At 30.2% G+C, this 16,856-nt stretch overlaps 3 protein-coding genes across 3 annotated transcripts; 2 read left to right on the forward strand and 1 right to left on the reverse strand.

Moving 5' to 3' along the window:
* The first annotated feature begins 3,202 nt into the window (after positions 1–3,202).
* LOC124920350 (nucleobase-ascorbate transporter 6-like) lies at positions 3,203–6,644 on the forward strand. The gene is made up of 15 exons (XM_047460825.1): positions 3,203–3,288; positions 3,427–3,594; positions 3,815–3,912; positions 3,989–4,162; positions 4,254–4,354; positions 4,437–4,512; positions 4,594–4,653; positions 4,735–4,919; positions 5,010–5,106; positions 5,226–5,312; positions 5,403–5,461; positions 5,699–5,790; positions 5,859–5,936; positions 6,021–6,181; positions 6,247–6,644. The coding sequence occupies exons 2-15, from the start codon at positions 3,486–3,488 to the stop codon at positions 6,460–6,462; spliced, it is 1,593 nt and encodes a 530-aa protein (XP_047316781.1). The 5' UTR covers positions 3,203–3,288; positions 3,427–3,485; the 3' UTR covers positions 6,463–6,644.
* Positions 6,645–10,682: 4,038 nt separating this feature from the next.
* LOC124920353 lies at positions 10,683–11,975 on the forward strand. The gene is made up of 3 exons (XM_047460828.1): positions 10,683–11,061; positions 11,157–11,317; positions 11,430–11,975. Exons 1-3 carry the CDS (start codon positions 10,749–10,751, stop codon positions 11,550–11,552), a joined length of 597 nt encoding a protein of 198 aa, XP_047316784.1. The 5' UTR covers positions 10,683–10,748; the 3' UTR covers positions 11,553–11,975.
* A 1,481-nt stretch (positions 11,976–13,456) lies between these two features.
* LOC124920354 (LIM domain-containing protein WLIM1-like) lies at positions 13,457–16,760 on the reverse strand. The gene is made up of 4 exons (XM_047460829.1): positions 16,476–16,760; positions 16,277–16,373; positions 15,924–16,045; positions 13,457–13,709 (listed from the first exon to the last, which is right to left on the reverse strand). Exons 1-4 carry the CDS (start codon positions 16,611–16,613, stop codon positions 13,530–13,532), a joined length of 537 nt encoding a protein of 178 aa, XP_047316785.1. The 5' UTR covers positions 16,614–16,760; the 3' UTR covers positions 13,457–13,529.
* Between the last annotated feature and the right edge of the window lie 96 nt (positions 16,761–16,856).

The raw sequence follows: 16,856 nt of genomic DNA on the forward strand, positions 1-16,856 counted from the left end.
TCATATTTTTACTATAAATGTTTTAAATTAAAGATAAAAATCGTGTTAATTTTTGAAATAAATGAAAAGGAATAACCCAAATAATAGTCTTACACTATACTAATTTAAAGATTTTACATCCGATTTTTACTTTAAAAAAAAAATCAGGTATTATAAAATAATAAAGATTAACTATGGTTTGAAAAGAAAAATGTTTTTTATTATTTTTTTAACAGGAAGTTATGTAAATGGCCATTTATTGATGATTTTGATTTAGCAGTTATGGTAGGACTTAGAAGATGGTGAAAGCCTTTTTCCGAAGGTTGGACTGTAAGACTGTTGTTAGTTTTGTTGGGCCTTTAGAAAATTAAATAAGTTGTTAGTGGGCTCCCTTACATATTGGGCTGCAACAAAGTAAATCAAACCTATTAAATTGTTTACAAATCCACTTTAAAATCAATTGATGGCCCAATTTAAAAGCCCAATTCAAAATACAGTTTAAGTTTGTTTGTGGACTTATAATTCGTCAATTCAAATAAAAAGTTATATATTAAAAATTAAATTCCACGACCAAATAAAAAAAAGACGCATTTGCAATAATTAAAATTTTAATCAAACAATTTTTATTTTTTTAGGGCGGCTCCAAAGATCCGTAACAATTTGATCATGAAATAGAGTAAACCAAACAAACTAATCAAACAGTGCCAAAAGAGTCACTACAAAATATTATGAGCGACATTGAATTTTGTTATTAACCGAGAGGTTGTAATCAACGCTATAAAATATCATGCTAAATAATAATTGATCATTTACATATATGGTCAGAAAAGTAAGAAACTCGTAGAAATAATGGGAGGATAATGTTGAGTGTCTCCAACTCAATTATCTTATTTGGTAACTCTTTATTGGAAAAATAATAAACGACTTCAAATCTGATAATTTCATCTCATTTGCTGCTAAAAAGGGAACAGACATGGACTTGAGAAAACATTATCAATACAATCGGAGGATATGAGTAACAAACAATCCACTGAAATTGAGAGAATTATTAGAATCACAAAAATTCGGAATAAAAAATTCAATCCAGCTAAATAAAATGTCGTATCAAACAAAATACAAGATCAACTTAAATCTAAGTGATGAAAAGAAAAACATGATACTTTCGATGCTAAAAATTTTATGAAAAAAAAAAAGACTTTTTAATTTATTTTTTTTACTAAATTTTTTACACTCTTTTTATTAGTAGTATATATATAATTTAGTATCATTTGGAATGGAATATAGATTATATATGAAAATTCTAAGACCTCACTTAATTATATTCACATTTAAACTTATATCAAGATTCAAATTTATATGATAAAAGTGTGTCCACAGTTGTGAAATATTATTATCACATCAATAAATATTTATAAAAAACAATTCCAAAATAGATATCAAACATCTTAAAGGTGTCTTTAAAAATATTAATAATCTCTTCATCACAAATTCAATATTTATTTATTTACCTCAACTAAACAAAAATTGGTTCAATTTCTACTAAAAATAGAGTAAATTAAAATGAACCCTATTAGTAACTTAAAACACAAAAGTCTTTATCCGTATTACATAGTTTACAAAATAAACTTGTTTAAAAAAAGCAATAATCAGTTACACAATATATATCAAGATTTTTTTTTTCTTTCTAAATTTGATATCTATTGAGCTGTAAAATTTTATAGATTCCATTTATAACACTTTTTTTTAAAGAGAAATATTCCATTTATAACTTAGGTCTTGTTTGATCTTTAAGTTTTCAATGAACTTTTACTTAAAACTCAACTATTACTTCATTTATCTAATTACTATTTTTATCTATAAAAATTACTAAGATTATCTTTTATTAGAAAGATAAAAAAAAAGTAAGAGTATTTTTATCAATAAACACCCCTATTTTTTTTTTCTAATTATCAAATAGGTTTATTTTTTATTTATTTTTTTGGAAAAACAGATAAAATCAAAAAATGAATTATAAGAGTTTGTTTGATATTGGGTTATTTAAGATTTTTATTGAAAAAATATAAGTTATTGAGATTATAATTAGTTAAATTATTGTAATATTTTAATTGATAGATTCAATAATGAGATGATTAAAAGTAATTAAGGCTTAGAATAAAAAAACTCAGCATCAAACAAGGTGTAATATGAAAAGTATTTAGTAAAGGCAATATTCTCTCATATTCATCTTCTCTACTGCATCCAATTTATATAGATACAAAAATAAAAAATAAAAAATAAAAAAGGTTAAATCAGTGATAAAGAAAACACATACCTATCGTTGTCTTTCTGCATCACCTTTTTGTTACCTTTTATGAAAGCGGGGTCTTTCTTTTATTTATTATATCAATTAATTAATTATTTAATTAATTACTGTATTTGACCTTTTGACTTTGGATGCTCTCCAAATTTTGAATTTAATTTCAGAATGACTTACAATACAAGTAAAATTAATAAAAAGGTGTTTTTAGTAACACTAAGTTTGGAATTTATTTCAATATAGGCTCAATTTATTATATTTTAACAAATTTAGGCTCGAACTTTGAATTGTGTGTTATGTGTTCTAATTATCATAATTTAACAATTTTTTTTACAAACAAATGAAAATAACAATTCTCTATTTTTTTCCGATATTTCCAATTATTTTTACTCAACACAATTTTTTTAAACATTCAAACATATTTGACAGTTTTGAACATGTATATATCAAAAAAAACACTCAATTTAAAATACAATTATATACAAATTGGTAGAGCTTACACAAAGTTACATCGTTATAATTTTTTTTTTAAAAGTAACAAATCTATCTATTCAATTTTTCTTAAATGTTTATTAGATTAAACATTTCTTTAGTCACCAAAATCGACTTTGACAAATTAAAAGGCGTAAATTAAAAAAACGTTTTATTTAAAAACGTGATAAATTAATTTAAAAAACAAAAATTATACAAACGTTTTTGCCTATTTTGACTAAAATTGGATAGTTTTTCACACAATTCAAAATTCAAAATTTTTCTTCGATAAAAACGACCCAAATTCGAATTTAAGATAAGAATTGGGGCTAAGTAGTAAAATTTGTGAAAAGGGTGTTTCTTTGACCATGAAGACTGAGTTTTAGAATTAACTTCACCATTTCAGTTTTTTACTGTAAGAATTTACTTTACATGGCCCTTTCAGTCAATTTATGATAATTACAGCAAAGAACGGACGGATTATCCATTTGGGTCAGTCAGTCAGTCTCTCTCTATCCTAGTGGAAACCAGACATGTGGAAGGTGGCTTCCATCTTTTCAATCTTAACACTATTATATGGTTATTGAGCTTTCTGGGTCATCTTATTTTCAGCCCTTTCTTCTTCTTCTTCATCACTCAAGTTCTAACTTTCATTCTCATATCTTACTCACCAATTTCAGGATCTGGGTTGTTTATGATCGGTTCGAATCTTGTAAAGGTGTAGTAAAGAGAGTAAATTATGGCAGGAGGTGGAGGAGCTCCATCGAAGCCTGAAGAACCAGCGCCTCATCCACCCAAAGATCAACTTCCTAATGTTTCTTACTGCATTACCAGTCCTCCTCCATGGCGTGAGTGTTTCTTTTTTAACCTAATATTTGTTTGTTCTAAAGTATTCTCGAATCTTCCTTGTTGGGTTTTTTGTATAATTAGGTTCAAAGTGGATATAAGATTCTCTGAACCTAACTCCTGCATTTTGATGTAGTATTTTATCATGAATCATTGAATATGAACGAATTTGATCTGATTTTATAGCTTTAATCATGTGGGTGTTTCTTTTTTTTATGTTAGCCGAGGCAATCCTTCTTGGATTTCAACATTACTTAGTGATGCTGGGGACAACGGTTATTATTCCGACTGCTCTTGTTCCTCAAATGGGAGGAGGAAATGTAAGTTAAAGCTCTGCTGTTGCCGACATTAAAAAAGGAAATTGTGGGATTCATTTTGTTTTTGTTATTGGTGTAGGAGGAAAAGGCTAAGGTTATCCAGACTCTACTGTTTGTATCTGGAATAAACACTTTGTTACAAACAACATTTGGTACTAGACTGCCTGCTGTAATTGGGGGATCGTATACGTTTGTTGCAGCTACGATTTCGATCATTCTGTCTGGTCGATTCGATGATCCAGATCCCAGAGAGGTTTGCTTAGTATCTTTGAAGGAGAAAGGGGCTGGGTGCTGTTATCGATTCTTGTTTCTGATCAAATTTTTGTTGTTTTTTGGTGTTGTAGAGATTCATGAGGATAATGCAGGCTACCCAAGGTGCTCTGATTGTTGCTTCAGTTCTTCAGATAGTTGTCGGTTTCAGTGGTTTATGGAGAATCGTTGCAAGGTTTTTGTTCTAGTAATTAAAGCAAATTGGATTTCTCTTTTCTAACGGGTTCTAACTGAGAATTTGATTTGATTTTTCAAAGGTTTCTAAGTCCGCTTTCGATTGCTCCTTTGGTTGCTCTTGCGGGTTTTGGACTTTTCGAATTTGGCTTTCCTACGGTATATATATGTAAATTTATCTTAGTTTCATTTTCAATAGATTTTACGAGTTTTAAGTTACTAATGGTTTACGATATTTAGGTAGCCAAATGTATCGAAATTGGGCTTCCACTTATTATTCTTATGGTTTTCTTCTCACAGGTAATTAGGTCCATTTAATGAACTCTTCTATTACTTCATTTAATCCGATTGAGCTGAGATTTTTCAACCTTTTTTTTGCAGTATTTACCTCATATTATTCACAAAGGAAAAGATGTCTTTGGCCGTTTTGCAGTGATATTCACTGTGGTAATTGTGTGGCTCTATGCTTACATACTTACCATCGGTGGGGCTTATAATGGTAAACCTCAGAAAACACAGATAAGCTGTCGCACTGATCGTTCTGGTCTTATTGGTGCTGCTCCTTGGTGAGACTTGCTCATCTTAATCTACACAATAAGTGAATTTCTAAAATAATGTGGAGTTTATATAGGGTTTTCGAATCTTTCATTCTACAGGATAAAATTTCCTTACCCGTTTCAATGGGGTACACCTTCATTTGAGGCGGGTGAAGCGTTTGCTATGATGGTCACTTCGTTTGTTGCCCTAGTTGAGGTTTGATGTCTCTTTATTACTCGTTATAACAAATAAAAACGAGCTGATATTGAATTTGAGATTGCCAGTTTAACTAACAAATGATTGTATTTGTTTTCTTATGATATGAACCATACCAGTCCACAGGTGCGTTTTATGCTGTAGCAAGATATGCTAGTGCAACTCCTTTACCGCCCTCTATTCTTAGCCGAGGAGTTGGTTGGCAGGTATAAAAAAAAAATTGTCTTCATGAATGAAACTCTTTGTTTTTTCTGGGTTTTCTCTCTGAATTCTCATCTTGGCTTCGGCTCTTTCAGGGGATTGCAATTTTGCTATCTGGATGTTTTGGAACCATCACCGGTGCTTCTGTGTCTGTGTAAGTTTAATATTTTTTGTTAAGATAAAGAAAGATCGCGAGAGGCGTTCAATTTTTTTACAAAAGGGGTGGGAAAAGAAAATACAGATATCAGTTAGATGCCAGTATGATCAAAAAAATTCTCATCCAGTAAAAGTTCCTCTTTTTCGAATTGATGCAAATGTGTGGAGCAAAAATCCTTTGATTCTTTGAATTATCTTGTTTATGCATTAATTGGTTATGAATGATGAACTGCAGTGAGAACGCTGGCCTTTTGGCTTTGACACGAGTTGGCAGTAGAAGGGTGGTTCAAATATCGGCTGTCTTCATGATTTTCTTTTCAATTCTGGGTAAGCTGCTTTCATCTAGCTTAAAATACAACAAACCATTTAAAAATATATTGTTTTTGATTATTCAGGGAAATTTGGAGCGATATTTGCCTCTATTCCTGCTCCAATTGTGGCTGCGTTATACTGTATATTATTCGCTTACGTGGGTAAGAATAATTCTATTTTTCTCAAGCAAAATTCGAAAGTTGATTAAATAATACCAGTCATTTGCTGAACTGAATCTACTACAGGTTCGGTTGGGTTATCATTCCTTCAGTTCTGCAATCTGAACAGCTTCCGAACGAAATTCATATTGGGCTTCTCTATCTTCTTGGGCCTGTCGATCCCTCAATATTTCAACGAATACACTGCAATTAAGGGACGTGGTCCAGTCCACACCGAAGGAAGATGGGTATGAAATTTGAATGATGAGAAATGCTTATTGTTTATTTACTTACTGATTTTCTCTATTGACAGTTCAATGACATGATCAATGTTCCTTTTTCGTCGGAAGCATTTGTTGCGGGTATATTGGCATTTTTCTTAGACAACACTATCCACAAGAAAGATAGTATAAGGAAAGACAGGGGCAAGCATTGGTGGGATAAGTTTCGTTCGTTTAAGACTGATCCAAGAAGCGACGAATTCTACTCTCTTCCTTTCAATCTCAACAAATATTTTCCATCCGTTTAATCTTGTAACACTCGATCTTCCTCTTCTTCAAAAGTTGTGGAGTTCTTTATGACTTTCATCTAATGTATTATATTATTATGTTCTAAACCAGACATCTTGAATGATGATTTAGTTTGTTTTGCTTAGAAAAATGAATACTTTTAAGACTTATAAATAATAGTTAACCTACTTCTTGTTTTATATGATTTTAGCATAATTTGCTTAGATTGCTTTTGTTTGTTTAAGTAGTAGTAGTTGGCTGAGTTTTGATTTGTGGGTAAAATTAGGTTTGATGGATAATAAATGTTATTTATAATTGCAATGTGTCAATATCTGATATGGGTAAATATCTGATATGGGTAGATGAATGGTTGTCAATGGATCATTGAATTATGTTTGGTAGTCATAAATGATATGTTGTACTATCAATTCCATTTGTCAATAAGAGGAGGTTGAGTGTGGGGATTAAATTGAAATAAATTGAGAAATTTCTATAAATAAGTTTTGTATTTGGTTTATGAATTAAGGAATTGGGATGACAATTATAATTTGTTTTCTCCGATTTTACTGGTTTTGGATCAATAATAATATTGGTGTTATCCGTCCCGATCTCACATTCCGAACTAATAAACATAATTAAATATATAACATCATCCATATATATATTTATTTTATAAAAGTTTCAAGTTATTTTTTTTATAATAATATAAAATTTTAGTATAGTACAATATATATAATATTAAAAAAATTATTTATATAATTTTATAAACAGAATTATTATTATTTTTAAAGAATATGATATAACGATGCTCAACGTGAATTTTTTGAAACTTAACTGGTCGGGAAGGTAATATAAAATGCTCGAAGTAGAATGGGAGGGGATGCTAAACACATTCCCACCACATTACCATTTCTTTTAAATCATCTCCAACTCACCTGCAAACTCAACTTTATTATATGTTTTAATCCTCTAACTCACCTGCAAACTCAACTGCATTTTGAGTTTTCTTGCAAAATCTCCCTCTTCCAAACTCAAATATGTAGGGATACTCTTCATATACTCAAAAAATTTTCATTTCAGTCTTTTTAGTTTGTTTTTAATTAATTTATATAACTTATTTATATTTTAATTTGTTTACATATTTTATTTATTTATATTTTAATTTATTTATATAATTTATTTATATAATTTATTTATATTTTAATTTATTTATATGTTTAATTCATGATATTTTAATTTGTTTATATGATTAACTTATATTTAAATTTGTTTATATTTATATTTTTTATTTTTTACGTATTATAAATTTATAATAATAAACAATATTGATAAAAAATAATTTAAATTTTTTTTAATAAAATAAAACACGTAAAAAAATTAAAAAATACGATAATCCATTACATAATTAAGAAATTGAAAAAGACATTTCGATTACATAACTAAGAAATTGAAAAAGACATTCCGATTACATATAAAATACAAGATGGATAATAAAAATATAATTAATAATATGGTAAATTTGCACCACTTCCTCTAAGATAATTGAAATTGATAAAACGTCTATTTTATGTGTGGAAAATATGTTTTAATAAAGTTTGTTTTGTTGTATTTTTTTGTTTGTAAATTAATGTAATTTACATTTATTTAATAATGTTTAATTCTTTTTATGCAGTTGTATAAATAATTGATTTATAACTAATTTTTAAAAAAAAAATAATTGAATGAGAATTTAAAAGTAATTAATAAATTATTGTAAAGTTATGGATTTAATTTGTAATTTTAGATCAATATATAAATAATATTGAAAAAATTAAAAAATATTATAAAAAATAAATATTCTGATAATATTATTTTGAGTTTGGGTTTTTAGGTTGAGATGAATTACTGTTTGATAGGATGTTTACTGCATTTTGGGTTTGAGTATTTGGGTTGGAGATGACCTTAGGGACACAACTTGTCTACCCAATCCCGACCAACCCATTGGGTGGTTATATATATAATAATGGCTTGTTAATAAGTTTGTGAATTATTATTATTTAGTTTATGAATTAGCTAGATCAGGTGTACGAAGAAGAAGATGAAAATGAATGAAAGAATGAACTGTAGTTTTGTTTTGTTTTGAAGACAATGGGGATCAACTTTTTAGTCCTAAATAAAACATTTGGAATATGGTTTGCTGGAATATATATGTACAATCAAATTTGTATTATTGTCTTTTCTTGTCTGATCTTATTTTTTTTTGTAAGGTAATAATTATAAAGTATCACACATTCAAACCACTTTTGTTTTTGTTGTTGATTAGACCTTGCTTTTTTTCTTTTTTTTTTGTGAAATGCACAAATCATTCCTGGTTCTTTTAGTTGTTCAAGTGGATTTTCAGGTCGGTCTCGAGAATTGAATAGTTTTAGTATCATACAAATTCGCTTAAACGTGACAAAAATATTATTTAAAAAATTAAAAATAACTAATTCAATTTCGAATATGAAGTTTTTTTCATTAAAAACATGGTTTAGGATTATAATAGATTAGTGGGCAATTTTAATGTCAATGAAGCAAATATTTGTCGGATTAAAAGGAGGGTCCGGTTTGAATATTCAATTAAAGAAAAAACTCGATGAATTAGGAATCAAACAAAGACTAAAGAATATATCCGTACATAAAAAAAAACAGGCAAACGTGGACCAGTGGAGGTGGTAACCAGAAATCATGGAAGATGACGTGGAGAGAGAAACACATTTTTTTTTGAAAATTTTACATTTTAATTTGCTTTTTAATAATTATTTAATGCATTGTTTTTTATGTTTTGAATCTAGATATAAAATATATTAAAAATACGTTTCCAAGAAGATTTCTATTATAAAAATAAATAAAACTAACACATTAGTCTCATTGGTATGAAACCAAAATTTGTTTTGTTTTAAAAAAATACTTGCACAATAATTTATTGTTAAGTATATAGTTCAGTGTAGAGCATTTTTTTAATGCTTCTATGATATGTTGTTATTTAATAAATTAAATTTTAATTAAATCCATTTACCCGAGTCAATTGGGTGGGTCCTGGTTTGAATGTAGCAATCCAAATTACAGCCCAACATGAATCATTTAACTTTTGATGGTCCCCTACTTTTTGCAATAATTTTACGTAGAGCAGTGATCATATACAAAGGAAGTGCATGCTTAGGCTCGTGCACTCTCTTCATAATAGCCAATTATTATACTCTTGATTATTTGTCTTTTAACATTATCATTTTGGACTATATTTTCATATATGGTTAAATTTATGTAAAACGTTAATGCTAGGTGTGTTTGTAGGGCGGTCGGTTCCGAAATTTGGGTGTCCTAAGCAAAATGTTAATTTTTATTTTTTTTTTAACTTATATCTTATATTGAAAATATAATATTATACAATTATTTTTTTATTTAAATTAATAAAAAATATAATTTAGTTGGTTAAATGGTCTAATTGAACGGTGGCATCTTTAAATATTGTGAAGGGTAGTTTTTTTTTAAAAAAATATATGAAGCCCGGCTAGGTAACTTGCCTCACCCTAGGTTGACACTGTGTGTTCAAATCTTATAAAGGGTAGTTTTGTAAAAAAAAATTATGGGTTCAGAGAAGGTAGCTCATCAATGTGGAGCTTATTCAATGTATTTGATAAGTTTAATCGTTTTATCTTATTATTTGATAAATAAACGCTCAAATATGTGTTTTTTTTTAATTTATTTGTGTCAATTTAATTGTTACTGTGTTATGTAAGAACTTAATATGCATTTAAATTATATTTGTATACGAACTGTATCAAACTAATTCATAATTAATTCAAATTACAGTAATAATTTTATTTAAAAAAAAAAATCAAAACATTAGTATTATTACAAAAATAAATAAACAATGATTGTATTAAAGTAGTTACACAAAAAAGAGAATACAAATAATTGTACCAAATTTTCATCTTTTTCCTTTTGCAGTTTTATAAATAAAATTTATTTTATTTGTCAGGAGTTAAACAAAACCCACAAGGCACATCCTGCCACGTCAGGGAATGGCCACTCATTAAAATCTGTCACGCTCTTCACTTACTAGACAAAAACTCTGCGTCTTCACCGAGTTACCATGCTACTGCTCATACTCTATCATATACCCCACAAGGCACTGTTTGGTTTCCTCATTATTATTATTCAAAGCTTGGTGCCTGCCTATAGAAGGAGACTATTCTCCTGAGTCCTTTCTTCCTTCATTCATTCAGTTTCAATAATTTACTGTTATAGTGAGAGAGAGAAACTGTTATAAAGAGAGAAAGAGAGAATGGGAAACTGCCAAGCTATCGATAATGCAGCTTTGATGATACAACAACCAGGAGGCGGAAGAGTGGAGAAGATGTATTGGCCGGTGGCGGCAAGTGAGATTATGAAGACGAATCCAGGCCATTATGTTGCTCTTCTTCTCACAACCACCACCTTATACAATCCTCATTCGTCATCTTCCACCGCCCCCGCACCAACAACAAAGCCGGCGAATGCTTCTTCCACCGCACCGGTTAGAGTTACAAGGATTAAGCTACTCCGGCCGACTGATACGTTAATCCTAGGTCAAGTTTACAGGCTCATAAGTAATGAAGGTTAGTTTTAGTACTCGATCGATCAATTGAATAGATCATCATCAATCGATTAATCAATCAATCAATCAATTTAATATGTTTTTGATGATTTGCAGAGGTGATGAAAGGACTGTGGGCGAAGAAGTATGCGAAGATGAAGAAGAAGGAAACGGAATCTGGAGAGCAGAGAGAGGAGATGATTAAAGAGAAGCTTGGATGTGAATTTGATGTATCGGCTGGACGAATTAGGTCAAGTGGAGATCAGAAAACTGATCAGGTATAGATTAAATTAAACTTCTGATCTGGATCAGTCTCATCTCAATTCTACAATGATTTGTGATTCTGTCGACCTGAATCCTGATACAATTTCTAATGAATTAACACAACAGGTAATGAAACATGATGAAAGGCGTCATCATCATCATCGTCATAACAAACAATCATCAGCAGGTGCAAAACCATCAAGAACATGGCAACCTTCATTGAGGAGCATCTCTGAATCTACAAGCTGATCGATGATGATGATCACAAGCAAGCAATTAAGAGTTAAGATAATCTTCACTTTTACTTAGTTGTACATGAAAGAAAGAAAGGAGGAGAAAATGAATTTGATGTAACTGTGGATCTGAGTTAGTTTTAGAGATGATGATGATGATCTTCACTTCCAAATTATGATTAATCTATCTAATAATAATAGAAGATTCATAGAAGTGTGCAATGATTTAAAAACCTAAATTAATAATTTAATTACAATTCGTACAAAAGAAGGGATCTGAAAAATGTACGAGCTGCAACAGAAAGAAAATAGATTCCATTTTTCCAGGTGAAGAAGAAGATGCACTCTTATTATTAGCTCACTAGCTAGCTGTAATCACCACATCCTCACATGCATCTTTATTCATTTCTCTAATCTCATAATAATATTCTTTTATTTAGGTTCTCATTTATTTTAAAAAAAATATTATTGATGGGTATTGATAAGTAAAATATCAAACATGTTACACTTGGGCTCTTTATTGTGTGGGTTAATGGGATTTTCGGACATAATTCTTTCAAAATTCGTAATTTTAAAATTGTGTTTCGACGATTTTAATTGTGTTTCGACGATTTCAAACGTCATTAACTTATTATCTATTTGATATTTATAATTATCTGAAATTCGGTACTCTCGTTTCGTTGAATTCGGTAGCTAAATTAATAATATAATTTTTTTTATTTAATTATTTATTTATAAATGTTACACAGATAATAACTTAAAGAGGAGTGATAGAGAGAGAAAATTTGGTGAGGGAATAACTTGACATCACCTTCATTGGTTGAAAAATGTAAAAGTGGGATGAAAGAGAGAAAAAAGAGAAATTATTTGATTTTTCAGTGAATAAGATTATGCCAAGTCATTCCCTCACCTAATCATTTCTCTAACTTAAATATGTTTTAAAATAAGAAACCCGTATTATAAAATTTGAATAAAATTGTCCAAAATCTCAGGTCATAATAAGGAGTCTCAATTTGAAAATTAAACCTTTCTTAAATAAACATTATTCATTCAAATTTATTCACTACAATCGTACATACAACTTGTATTGAAGTATTAGTCTAATAAAGTGGTAGAGATTTATTGAAAAGACCAAAAAAATTGATCTTTGTTTACTAAAGACACTCATTTAAATTGGGGTTTCACTAAATTCTTATGAGAATAAAAAACACCCCAATTACAAAACATATTTGAAAAAAGGGGTTTTGAGTAAAGTTGAAAAAGCATGATATAAAAAAGGTGTGGAATTAAAAAGTATAAGCCGTCCGGCCGGCGTGTACATTTGTGTTGACTGAGAACAATGATAACCAGCAGCATGAAAATAAAAGAAAGAAGATTTAATGATTATGAATTCTCAAGAGCTATAAAATTCAATGGCCAGCATTAGATATTGATTATCCCAATTATCTCTTTTTTTCTTTTTTCAGTGTTACAGACCAACAACATCAATTTGTTGTTTGTTTGGTTACACTTCCAAGGTAACAACAACAAAAGAATAAAGATTCTTTCTTTATTTATTTTATTGTCTCCTCCCTCCATATAAAACAAATCAAATAGATAACTTTATACTTTAAAATGGAAAAAGTTGTAGCATGCTCATCATCATTCTCAGATGAGCCTCCTATTATATAGCCAAATATCATAATCATCATCATTCCATTCCATTCCATTCAAATATTCAATCTAATGCCTAGATTCTTTTTAATTAAATTATTATACTATCAACTTTTTTTCTTTTTTTTTTTAATTTAAACAAAATTTGCACTTACCCTATATATAGTAATGATAACACATTTCTTTTTAATTGAGAATCAAATTCAAATTCTAAATATTATAAATCAGCTAAAATATCTCATTTCCAACATATAATAAAATGGCACAAAAGCTTTATAATTCATAAAAACAAATAGCAAATCTTACTAAAAATTCTCATCAAATATTCAAGTACTCCATTTTAGATGACTTGAAGCTTGCCAAGTTGGCTGAAATTTCCCTTGGCTTTGAAGAGCTGAGAATGATGGTGCCTGCAGTATAGACGTTGCTCGTGGGTCACGAAGTTCGACGGGCTTATCACACATCCTCCGTGATAGCACTTGAAACAAGCATTATGGTATGATATTCCATCGACAGTCACCTAAAACATAGTATTTGACAAATGTTAGGTTATTGATACACGGTGAAAGGATATTAGGATTAATGCACCAAGATGAATGTTACCTTTACTAGTTAATTGAATAAAGACGAAAAATACAACGAACAGTTACTAGTAACAGAATAAAGCAAAAACAATTGGGCCAGACAGGAACTGATTTTCGCGGGAAAAACAGTTAAGACTAAGCACTCAAATATCAGCCAAACAGGAAGGTGATCAATTGGTTAAACTCTTAGGTTAATTCATATTATCTCTCATCCCCATTTTCTTCACTAACCGTTAGGGTTCTATCTTCCTTCACTAAATCTTCACTACTCATTTCAATATAACTCTTTTATATTTAAAATTTATACATAATTCTACTTCAAGGTATAACAGTGATATCAGAGCTCGTTCTTAACAAAATAGTGTGTACAAATTGAGGTTTATAGTTGAAGCAGATTTGTATTTGAGTCATTTGTCTGAAATTACCTCCTTAGTTGCTGTTTGAAACAGTTCACAAGAATCCTAATCAAATCACTCAAGAAGAAGAAAGTTCCGCTGCTTAGAAATCCTAATCGAATCACTCAAGAAGAAGAAGTGCTGCAAAGAATGAAGATCGTCGCAGAACTGTATATTCTTTTGGCGCGATCGCGAATCTGAGTTCGCAATATTCACACGATTGCGATCACTTATGTGATTGTAATCAACCTTTGTTAAACCCAGCGACCGCCAACATCGTTTCTGTTTTCCGATTTTGTCCTGATTGTCAAAGACACCAGTGAGGACAAGAAAGGTGGATAGCATATAGTTGGAACTGTATCTCCCCATCAGTTTTGGTTGTCACTGTTTGGATATACTTTTGGTCTAACTAAATATTTTCTTAAGAAAAGAGAAGTCTTTTTTGAAGTACAAAATGCCCAAGAACTCAATTAGTCGGAAATGACGAAACTCAAAACGAGCTAAAAGAGATGTGTTTGAAGTTCAAAGAAAATGATAAAAGATTAGATTAAAATGATAAACGACTCGACCGAAAGGAAGAAATGTTGGCTGCAATACAGAAGCGAAACACTTCAATAATCAATGAATGTTTTAGAAAAAAAATCGGAACTATTTTGACGAATTGAAGAACTCAAGTCCGATTCTTCAAGTGGCACAACAAACCAGTGTGGATGAAGTAAAAGTGGAGACTCAAGAGGTATATGAGACAAAATGCGACAATTTTGGGTTTGAAGAAGAGATATGCAGTACTTTAAAATTGTCGATTATTTCCTTACAAATCCCAAAATTAGTCTTGGAAAACGAAATGGCACTAATAGTGATTAACGAATCGAAAGTGCAATCGACATACGTTAATACATACGATTGTGATCAAGTTGACCGAGGCATAGCTCAATTTGCTTTGACAGGTGATGCATTTGAAAGTCTCGATGACCAAATCTTGGCCAACGACCATATATTTCAATCATGTCTTGATTCAAAACAAGAAGTGCGATACTTTTTGTGGTTTGAAGAACCACCCAATAATAAAAGTTATATTCGAAGAAGTTTTGGTCATAAGTTGTTGATGAGTTGCATATACTTTCTATGGTTTGTGTAACCAACCGATAGCCTAAGGAAGCAATTCCGGTAATTCATATGGTTCGAAGAGCCAACGGATGTTTTTAAGTTTCAACTGAATCTTCTACTATTGTCGTTCGCGAACGAACGAATTGAAGGAGAGAGCAATGATACACGGGGAAAGGATACTAGGGCTAATGCACTAAGGTGGATGTTAAAGTTACTAGTAGTTAATTGAATAAAGACAGAAAGTATGACAACAATTATTAGTAACAGAATAAAGCAGAAACAGTTGGGCTTGACAGGTTGATAGGAACTGATTCTGGCAGAAAAAACAGTTAAGGCTAATCATTCAAATATCAACCAAAGGAAGGTTAATTCATGTTCTCTCATCTCCATTGTATTCACATAACGGTTAGAGTTCTATCTTCCTCCATTAATTCTTTACTACTCATTTCAATATAATTTTTTTATCTTTTATATTCAAAATTTATACATAATTTTAATTCAAGGTATAACAATTATATTCACATATACACTTTATATTTAGACCATAACATCCTACTCCCGTGATTCAAAATGTGTTTTAAGTAGAAATCGAACTTTAGACATACGTATCACATCATATATATATATATACAATACTAATGCACCTACCTTTTCTATTGGATAGACTGTTTTCTTGCACGCAACACACTTATCTTGAGTTCCAACAAATAATCTTGAAACTTTGTTGTTGGTTTGGACCTGATCTGCAGATCTAACCTGTCGCGAACCACCTGAAATGTGACGTTAATTAGAAATGGGATTAATTATCGACAACCCATTTGTAAACACTTTATAGACCTGGAGCTGAGTTTGGACAGAAATGTGATTTTTTTTTATGAATATGTCTAATTAAGTTACATTAAACAAAAAAAAAGTGTTTCAAAGAACATTTATTCACATTTTCTTGTCCAAATTAACTCAGATCGATAAAGTGATCCCCAAATGGACTTAAATATGCATGCCTTGGAAACTCTTCTGCAAGCTGCCTGTCATCTTCAAGAGTTGATCGAAATGAGGCTTGCAATACAGCACACCCTCGAAGGAGCTATAATTGCTCAGCTGATGAGAATGAAAACTCATTACTAATTCAAAAATACTCAAACCAGCCAGATCCATTAACCCCTAGAGAGAAAAGAAGATCAAAGATTGGTTTCATTATACCTTGAGAGTTCCCTTACAGTGATGGCATCTAAAACAAGCCTTGTGATAAACTCTACTGTCTGCAGTCAACTGATCCACCAAATATACTGTCTTCTCGCAAGACTTGCATTTCTGAGTTGTCCCTCCATATATCGCCATTTTCTCTCAAGATTACTAATGATAATCGATACACTCCACCTCTTAATATTTGGTTCTTGATGACCTAATAGGGATTTTCTGCAAAGATACTGAAAGGCTGGAAGAAGATACAGATAGAGAGAGTAGTTGGCAATTGACACCTGATCAATAAAGTCTTTGTCTTTCAATGAACTGTTTGAAGCTGTCAACTCTTGGCTTATACCAGTTGAATAATATATTCAATAATCATTAATAATATAGGCA

The sequence above is a fragment of the Impatiens glandulifera genome, chromosome 1, assembly GCF_907164915.1.
Source record: "Impatiens glandulifera chromosome 1, dImpGla2.1, whole genome shotgun sequence".
NCBI lineage: Eukaryota > Viridiplantae > Streptophyta > Magnoliopsida > Ericales > Balsaminaceae > Impatiens > Impatiens glandulifera.

Coding starts and splice junctions, on each gene's coding strand:
- LOC124920350 (XM_047460825.1), top strand. CDS start 3,486: ATGGCAGGAGGTGGAGGAGCTCCATCGAAGCCTGAAGAACCAGCGCCT. Junction 4,355..4,436: donor TTATGGAGAATCGTTGCAAG/GTTTTTGTTCTA, acceptor GATTTTTCAAAG/GTTTCTAAGTCCGCTTTCGA. Junction 5,791..5,858: donor GATTTTCTTTTCAATTCTGG/GTAAGCTGCTTT, acceptor TTGATTATTCAG/GGAAATTTGGAGCGATATTT.
- LOC124920353 (XM_047460828.1), top strand. CDS start 10,749: ATGGGAAACTGCCAAGCTATCGATAATGCAGCTTTGATGATACAACAA. Junction 11,062..11,156: donor CAGGCTCATAAGTAATGAAG/GTTAGTTTTAGT, acceptor GATGATTTGCAG/AGGTGATGAAAGGACTGTGG. Junction 11,318..11,429: donor GAGATCAGAAAACTGATCAG/GTATAGATTAAA, acceptor TTAACACAACAG/GTAATGAAACATGATGAAAG.
- LOC124920354 (XM_047460829.1), bottom strand. CDS start 16,613: ATGGCGATATATGGAGGGACAACTCAGAAATGCAAGTCTTGCGAGAAG. Junction 16,374..16,475: donor ACTGTAAGGGAACTCTCAAG/GTATAATGAAAC, acceptor CATTCTCATCAG/CTGAGCAATTATAGCTCCTT. Junction 16,046..16,276: donor CTTGCAGAAGAGTTTCCAAG/GCATGCATATTT, acceptor GTCACATTTCAG/GTGGTTCGCGACAGGTTAGA.